The 9,125-nt window shown below is 39.6% G+C and overlaps 1 protein-coding gene across 1 annotated transcript in view; it reads left to right on the forward strand.

The window, feature by feature from the left end:
- Positions 1 to 4,644, forward strand: part of LOC107093072 (remodeling and spacing factor 1-like) — a 28,629-nt gene extending 23,985 nt beyond the window's left edge. The window contains 5 exon segments of the mRNA XM_015387892.1: positions 372 to 477; positions 879 to 1,092; positions 1,178 to 1,401; positions 1,530 to 1,709; positions 4,000 to 4,644. Of these exon segments, the coding sequence (XP_015243378.1) occupies positions 372 to 477; positions 879 to 1,092; positions 1,178 to 1,401; positions 1,530 to 1,709; positions 4,000 to 4,538 (1,263 nt within the window). The 3' untranslated portion in view covers positions 4,539 to 4,644.
- Positions 4,645 to 9,125: the final 4,481 nt, after the last annotated feature.

Below are 9,125 nucleotides of genomic sequence, written 5' to 3' on the forward strand. Positions count from 1 at the left end.
AATAGTGTCCAGCTGATGGAAACGCTGTTTAAAGTTTGGTTAATATTGGTTAATATGTAAGGCTTTGTTGTGCGCAGGCGGTCTGGAGCGCTGCGGGGTGGGGAGGTTACGGAGGATGTGGGATTTCGGGGTTAGCTGTTATAAGATCACGAGATATTTTCATCTTCCTAAAAAAAAAACAGTTATACATTTGCTGTGAAACAATAAAACATCGAATTAGCTGCTTTAAGGCATCGACTGAGTGGTTTTCAGACCTTTTCAGAGGTAGATCAGATTGGTGGAAAAGATCGCTTTCACATCTATTGACCGATCACCGTTACAGTGTATAGTCAGTGTTTTAATTGCTTAGCTGTGGAGTGAGTTTACATTAGATTAATTGGAAACATTTGTCTTTTTTTTTTTTTTGCAGATTCGATGAGTTTGACGAAGCGATCGAGGAAGCCATTGAGGAAGACATCAAAGAAGCAGAAGGTGGAGGTAGGAAGGATGTTCTAGCCAATGTGGAAACGGGGAAAGTGGTTCATTTTTATATTATTAGGGAAAGAAGAGGACTATTGTAGTACCTTTTTCATGTTTTTTTTATTTTTTAGATGCATGCGCAATACAAAGCGGTGTATGTTCTGAATTTATCACCTTCAGTCAATTCTCTGTGAAACAAGCCTTTACCAAATTAAAGCTCTGGTCACCGCCAGCTGTATTCAAAGATTTAAAACCATTTCTTTCCCATAAAATTAAATATTTGAGGAAATTTTCTATCCTTTAGAAGAAAAATTAAAGTGGAAATGAAAGAGTCAACTAAATTGTGTCGTACCATTATCAATAATTATACCAAAAANGTATAAAAGACGGAACATAAGCTTAGTGGTTTTTATCTGTAGGAGCTGGTCGAGGTAAGGACATGGCAAACATCACGGGCCACAGGGGCAAGGACATCTCAACCATCCTCCAAGCAGAGGAAGGTAAAGAGAACGGCCGTCCACCGCGAGCCAACGCCGCTCAGCGCCGGAAGAAACGCCGGCGACTCAACGACCTGGACAGCGACACTACTGTGGACGAAGAGGAGAGCGAGGAGGAGTTTTGTCTCAGTGAAAGGTTTGTTTTTAAACTTTAGTTCCCGTCTTCTGAGCCATCGTCTTCGTTCTCCCGCCTTGCCTGAACTCTTCCTGTTTGGGTTCAGCTCTGAGGAAGAGTTTGTCGTTTCCGACAACGAGACGGAGCCAGAAACTGATGCAGACTCGAATGGCAGTGACTTCGGCAGCAACCGCGGCGGTAGGCGCCACGCTTCGGCATTTAGCAGAAGGCCACAGAAGCGCAGGCAGAGCTCAAGAAAGAGGAGGAGACCGAAATGGTACTCTGATGATGAAGAGGACGAGACGGATGATGAAGTGGAAGAGGAAATAGGTAGGCTTCAAATAACTTTTTTTTTTTTTACTATTCTTGGATTATTGTCAGAATTTGGTGACCCTAATCCATAAAATCTTGTTTTCCATTTATTTTATATAACTGTGAAGTCTTAATTTCCCCTGCAGAGACGGAGCGTTCGAGCGATTACAGCGACAGCGATCTGGACATGAGTCGGCGGCGGTCTCGGCGGAGCCACAAGAAGGAAGTAAACTACCGCGAGACGTCGGAGTCCGAAGGTTCTCAGGCTGAAAGTAACCGGGCCAAAATGAAGCCCAGACGGTTCCGGCAGAGCTCGGACAGCGACGGTCAGTCAGGAACAGGAAGCAACTCGTGATCTTCTATATTTATATTGCTGCAGAAGAAACTTTTAAACTGAGGGATAATTGTTTGGGTTTTCTTAGCAGGATTCAGAGGAGGAATTATTAATCCTAAAATGACTTCTATAACTAATTCTGCCTCGATGAAGAGGGAGTTGTTGCAGCTCAGCTATGGTGATAATAGGTCATCATATTCAGTAGTGGTAAATTCTATGGTTAAGGGTGTAAATGGTATTATATAAGCTTATCAGAATTGTCATCAGTTTTACTGTGACTTATTTACAATACCATATTGTTCTCCTTGCGTTAACATTTTATACAGTCTCCCTTTATTTGCCGAGTCATCTTTCAGAGATCAAAAGATCCCATATTATCTAATTAATTTCACGCTGAGATATAAGTATTATTTTCTGGTTTACATTACATCATTTCTGTGGTGAAGGTTTAGGCTATTTGTATTTGTAAGCATAGACATAAAATAAGAGTGACCCTATACTGACTGTCGCAGCGCAGGAATTACAGGCGCCATCTTGGGGAGGTCAACCTGCTACCCAAACCTGCTGCTTTAGGCAGAACAGAAGAGGGATGCCTCAGCACTGTGCAGCGTATTTTTATTTAAATCAAAACACTGTTTACATCAGGGCTGTAGGGATAACTTAGTGAAGCATCAGAGCTTTGGAAGACATTAAATCAGAATGAGAAATACTTTAATAATCCCAGAGGGAAATTACTTTTGTTACACGCTCCAGTTACAGTTTTATACAATATATACACACATCCAACTATACAATATAATAAAGATATAAAATAAGAATAAAAAGAGATAAAAATATATACACATATAGCTCTTCTGTATATATATCTGTAGGTATATCTATGCATATGTAAAAACTAAATCCAAATAAAGTGAAAATCCAAGTAAAGTGATAAATCCAAGTAAAGTGATAAATCCAAGTAAAGTGATATGTGGGGTGCAATTTTGTTCAAATAAACGGCATATATACACCACATAGAATAGAAACTCCCTTTGTTGTCCCACAATGGACATTTAAAGGCACATAAAAATAATAGAATAAATGACAGAGTAGAAAAGACAAATATCCAATTTTATTTGTTACGCACTTAAAAACAACCACAACTGAACAAACTGCTGTAAAGGGGGGGGGAGGCTACTCCATTACTCTTAATTACAGTGAGTCATTTGTTTGTTTACAGCAAAAAACAAAAATTTTGTTCAATATTCAGAAACTAAAAGTTGATTAAAAATCATTCTGTTCCTCCTCAACACACTGAGCGGCGCTGTCGACCTCCCCAAGATGGCGCCACCAAATCCCTTTAGTCCTCATAGGTGAAAGCGATCGATACGGGGTCTACTCTTATATTATGTATATGTTGGTTAGTATTTAAGTTTTGAGCTTGCTGCCCACTAGTGGTGTGGCGGTGAAACTGCATAATCTTAAGCTTTCTGGTTGTCAGGGGCTTGGAGATCGCATTTGTTACGTAAATGGAGAAATGGAGAAAAAGGTTTTCTTTAACAGGACCTTTAGTAAAAGAAAAAATAAGATGTTTTAGGAAAGTAAAGACTATAAATACTTTTATCGGTAGATGTAAAACGCAAGATATGAAAAGAATAGAAATTTAAGTCACACTGTATGGCAGGAAAAAACCCCATCTCAGATGGGTTAAAATAATGCTGTGTGTTTAATAATAAAACATTTTTAATACTTTTTAGAGGCGTAAAAAAAGACACATTAAATATAGTTAACGCTTGGTCAAAGCTCATCCTTTGTGAACTGGTCAGTCGTTTAGCAGAGGAAACTAAACTGCTCTTTTTCCAACCACAGATTTTCCTTCAAAGGACATTTTTATGAATTTTTAAAGTTGGATCATTTAAACTGCCACTTTATTTCACCAGGACCTTTCTAGGCTCATGGTTCTTGTCAATGTCTGTCAAATCAGAAATCTTCTTCTGTTATGATGAAGGCATTATTTCTTCCTACCACTCTGAGATTTATGAATATATATTTTTTTATATTTAAAAAATGTATTTTCCGTTTCAATTTGTGTTTTAATCTTCATAAACTTGTACAAAAATAATCACTTTTCTTCTTAGAAATTCATAATGTGAGTAAATATAACACTTTTTGGCATATTATTGCAATGGAAACCTTTACAGGGACGATCTAAAACACACTTGTAAATATATCTAAAAAAAATAATAATAATATAAGATTTTTATTTAAGGCTTAATTTTTATTTTTTTTATCCATCCCTCCAGCGAGTTTCTCCAGAGATTCCGAAGAATCGTCTAAGGAACCGAAGTTGAAGAGAAGAGTCGACTCCTCAGAAGATGATTCCCGGCAGCGACGCAGACGCTTGGCTCTAAAACGCAGGAGAGCGTCTGAAGAGGACGACTCGGACTCGGACGACTCTTCAGAGGAGGACCGGCCCGTTCGCAAGCGGGTAAACCGCATCGACTCGGACGATGAGGAGGAGGAGGAGCAGGCAGAAAAGCCTAAAGAGGAGGAGCCAAAGGGAACAAACTCGTCAGACCGCCGCCCAACAGAGCCTCAATCAGCGAATGGACAGAGCACCACAAAGAACTCTGACGGCCCCGGCAGCCGCCCTGCCGTCGCCGACGCTCCGGGTCTCATTCCACAACCGGACACGCTTAAAACTGTTGTTTCCACGGCAGCCGTTGTCGCCGCCCCGAACGGACTGGTGGGGCAGGAAGCGGCGGCGCAGGAAGACGACGAGGACGACCTGTTGGGAGTCACAGACTTGGTGGACTACGTCTGCAGTAACGAACAATTGTAAAAAGTAAAAAAAAATGGTGTACCGTTTTTTTTTTTTGTGGTATTGTATTTTTATATTGCTTAACTTTATTATTCCCTTTCCCTGTTTTTGTTTATTTCCACGTGGAGCTTGATTCCAGTCAGTCTCACCATTCGGTGCATTCGTCCGATGCAGACAGTTAGGGCGCCGACATATCGTATCAGATCCTCCAGCTCCACTGCCAAACCTTCCTCCAGTCATCTTTTCATCAACTTTTTTGTTTTGTTTTTTGCATTAATGTTCTTGTACAAAATCTGCCAACCAAGTTTTATTTTGCTTGAGGTCCGTTATCTAGCTTCTAATATCATTCCATCCCTGACTCAAACGTTTATGACGGCTGTCCAAACTATTAGCCCCTCCGACCGCAATTCATGAATCCTATAAAAAAATTCTCCTTTACTACAGGAAACTCCTAAACTCCTAAGTAAACATTTTAAGTGACGTCACTGAGTGACTTTTTCTTGTTGGTGAGAAATGATGAGTAACCCAACTTATCAGCCAAATGTGCGTGTATTCATCTTAGATCTATAACATGAATTACAGATCCTGATCTTTATTTGAAAAATGTTTTTGGCTTCCGTGCTTTTCTGCTTTCTGATCAGGTGGTTAAAAAAAAATGACAAAACCGAGTTAAAAGACTTTAAAAAGTTTTTAATCAGTCAGAAATGGGTTTGAGTACACTTCTTTACTTGATGTTTAAATGCTGGCAGCAGCAAGTTGATGCAGTCACTCTTAAATCAAAAGTCTTTCGCTGAAATATTTCCACAGAAAAAAGAAAATTGCAAGTTTACCTAAAATTTTCATTGTTTTGGACTCTGATTCTGCTGCTCTAGTCTGCCATCTTGTGGCCGTCTAGAGTATCTTACATCGGTGACAACCCAAAAAAACTATAACGTTATTTTAATTTATATAAATATCCCTGCCTACAATTTTATGAGCTTCCAAATTCAGATTTCGTGTCTTTGAAATGTGCGGTACTGTTTTTAAAAGCCTTTTTTACTCTAATTGAATAAGCTAACCCTTGAACAAATGTTTGGGTGACCCCGGGTCACCGTGCTGTTGTATCTGGAAGCCTTCCCGCCCCCTTTTTTCCCCCGCCTCAGTCGTCCACCTGTCTCTGTCGAAGGCGTGAATGTATCCAAGTGACCAACCTGTTTTTTTCTCAGCCTTCCCCTCTTTCTCAACTTTTGTATTTGAGCGATAGACTAGCCTTTTGTATGCCGTATACGTCGTGTAATTATTTGACTTCTGTGTATCGCCATCCGCACCGGTGGTGAACTCTCCGTTACCAAGAGTTGTTTATGAGGAGCAAAATCTAAAAAAGTTAAACTATTGTCCCTCCTTAGATCCGAGTGTCTTTGTATTCCATTCGTTACATTATCATGTATTTTATTTTGTATATCTAAACCATTATGAGTGAAAATGTAAAGTGTCTTATTTTTTTTGTACATTCTCCCACATTGTAGGTTCAAAAATCATGCTTTCATCATGTTTAACTAAAATAATTCAATTTGGTATCAATTTTTCCTCATTCTGCTTCCCCAGATCTTCCAGCAACTCTTGTTTCTATAACCTTGAACTAAAGTCAGATTGTCTGACTTTACCATCAATATCATGATCAATCAATACAAAGTGTAATAAAAAGTTTGGAAGCAAAATAGAGAAGTTTTTGGGGGGCTTAAAGCAATGACTATTCTGACCTCTTCTGGATCCAGTCTGTGTATATCTGTAGTTTTTGCTGTAATATATTTAGAGGCATTTTGTAATCGATTAAAAGTAAATATATTGGGCAATTCTTTTGGATTGCATGGGTTTCTATTAGTTTTTTTGTTTTTGTTTTCCGTAGGGAAGTAACATCGGCACAACAGTTTTGTTTGTTGGTTTTTTATAGAAAAATTTGGGCATGTTTTTACAAATATTTATCTCCCGACTGCTGGTTTTGGTGCGGAGGAGGACACTTCTGCTGGAAGCGCACGGGATCAGCTCAACATTAACTGACTGAGAAGATGAAGCCCATTTGTAAAATATTTTGTAAACTACTCTAAGTGTGGTCTCCACAGAGAAGTCTCTATTTACCCATAACGCATCTTCCAATAAGATAAATGTGTGCCGCCTACAGTGCGCACTAACATTACAATATTTAGCCTTCAGGTGGACAGAATTTAGCTCATCTAAAAGCAAAGGTATGGCTGCTGGGGGGGGCTGAGTGTAGAAATGTATCGAAAGATGTTGCATAGAAGCAGGTTTGTGGGAAAAGACTGTGCCAACGACTGAAGTGTTAACCGTTTCCTTTTTACCTCATGATGAAGCTGGAAGGAAAGAAACCCTGTCCACTGTGGATAGTTCCTAGTAAATGGATTGTGTTTTATCTGCTATATTACTTTTTGTTTGTTTACTGCAATTTCTTATGGATCGGCTCTTGTACATTTGTTATAATAAATCAGGTTTTAAACCTTTATTCTTATGTTGCTTCTTTTTTTCTAACGTGGGTTAATCGCTTGGCTCATAAATGTGATTTAAAATTAAACTAAAGCTAGAAAGTTAACTTTTTCTTTACACCTTGTCCCTTTAAAATAATTTCACGCATATATTCTTAGTTTTAATGTGCAATTACTCCACCTTTGTTATATTTTTGAAAATTAAACTTTCAGAAGGATTAATTATTCCTGTCATGTAACTTTATCTCTATGATTTTATTGTGTATTCATAATTTGTGTAATTGATTCGTTAGTTATCCACTCAAGGATGTCAAAAACACTATTTTTATCCTGCTCCATCTGACCAGAAATGATTTATAACAACATGATTCATTTTTAGTTACCACTACAAACTGATTATCACTCCTAAACCAGGTGGACAGCGGCCTACCCAGAGAGCCTATCCTGGCTTCTCTTCATTGGCTTCCTGTTAAATCCAGAATAGAATTTAAAATCCTCCTTCTCACATATAAAGCCTTAAATGGCCAAGCTCCATCTGATATCAGAGATCTGATTGTTCCTGATGTTCCTAACAGAGCACTTCGCTCTCAATCTGCAGGTTTACTAGTGGTTCCTAGAATTTCTAAAAGTAGAATGGGAGGCAGATCTTTTAGTTCTCAGGCTCCTCTCCTGTGGAACCAACTACCAGTTTTAGTCCGTGAGGCAGACACCCTGTCTACTTTTAAGGCTAGGCTTAAAACTTTCCTTTTTGATAAAGCTTATAGTTAGAGTGGCTCAGGTTATCCTGAGCTATCTCTATAGTTCTGCTGCTATAGGCTTAGACTGCTGGAGGACATAGGGACCCCTTTTTCATCATTCTGCTTCATTCTATCTCTATTCTCCCACTCTGCAGAATCTGTTAGTTCAATCTCTAACGTTCTGCTCTCTCTGCTTTTTATCATAGTAGCTTCATCTAGGCTGTTCCTGTTCGGCTGTGACTCCATCCTCTCGGAACTTGTCTGCCTGGCTGTGTGTTTCCTGGATGGGTCCACCTTTTACAGCTGCTTTTTCTATGTCTGCTTCTGTCTCCTTGAACCCCAGTGGGCCTCAGCAGATGGCCGCTCACGCTGAGCCTGGTTCTGCTGGAGGTTTCTTCCTGTTCAAAGGGAGTTTTTCCTCTCCACTGTCTCTACAAGCATGCTTAGTGTGAGGGATTGCTGAAGAGTCAATGAGTCGATGCAATCAGCTGGTTTTAACTTAACTTTGAATCAATCCGACTGGATGATCTGATGAACTGTAAAGTGCCTTGAGACGACATTATGGAAGCTCATTGGTAGAATTCCCTTATGACAGAAAGAAGGACACAATTCACACCATTTTATCATCCGGAGGGGGGAAACATTTAATTACAAAACCGAATTCATACAGCTGTCTTAAACACTTCATACATTCAGCACTGCATCGTCACATTCAGTTATTCCCCCAACCTTCAGTCCATTTTAGCCGGCATTTATAGTTTCCACATCGCACCGTGTGGATGCACGTGCACGACTGGATGCTCTTCCTGGAAATCTCTTAGCTTATGACCTGATTGCGTGCGATTCAGCCAGTAAGAACCCTGTTTTTGCCAAGATTCGTACGTGACTTCCAGCATGTAGACACCCTGTCTACATGCTGCGTTCTCTGTGTTGCTAAGTTAGCATAAGGTCAGAAACAGGACTACATAACGCAGAACAACTGCTTCCATATTTGGCAAGCCAGCCAGATATTTACATTCTACAACATGTGTTGGGAATTAGCGCTATAGAAATAAAATTAATTGAATTCTAGCTGTAAAGGTAGACCAACACCATATAGAATAGACTGCTGGAGATAGGCACCAGCCTAGTGTTACCAACTTAGTTCTTGTGTTCCTATGTTTAGTTTCCATGTTTTATTTTCCTAGATTTTAGTTTCCAGACTTCTCCAGCACCTCTGTTTAAAAAAAAAAAAAAACTGCCTAGAGAATGCAGAATTTGGTAACAACACATAAAAGCAACAAACTCTGTCCTCCTGAGTGAGTGGATCAGTGAGCCCGTAGGGCAAACTGCCTGCAGCACGAAGTAGCAGAGAGAGAGAACCTTTCCACTTTCAATCCAGATTGCCAAAGAAA

Source organism: Cyprinodon variegatus, unplaced genomic scaffold, assembly GCF_000732505.1.
Source record: "Cyprinodon variegatus isolate N-32 unplaced genomic scaffold, C_variegatus-1.0 Scaffold406, whole genome shotgun sequence".
In the NCBI taxonomy this organism is placed as follows: Eukaryota; Metazoa; Chordata; class Actinopteri; order Cyprinodontiformes; family Cyprinodontidae; genus Cyprinodon; species Cyprinodon variegatus.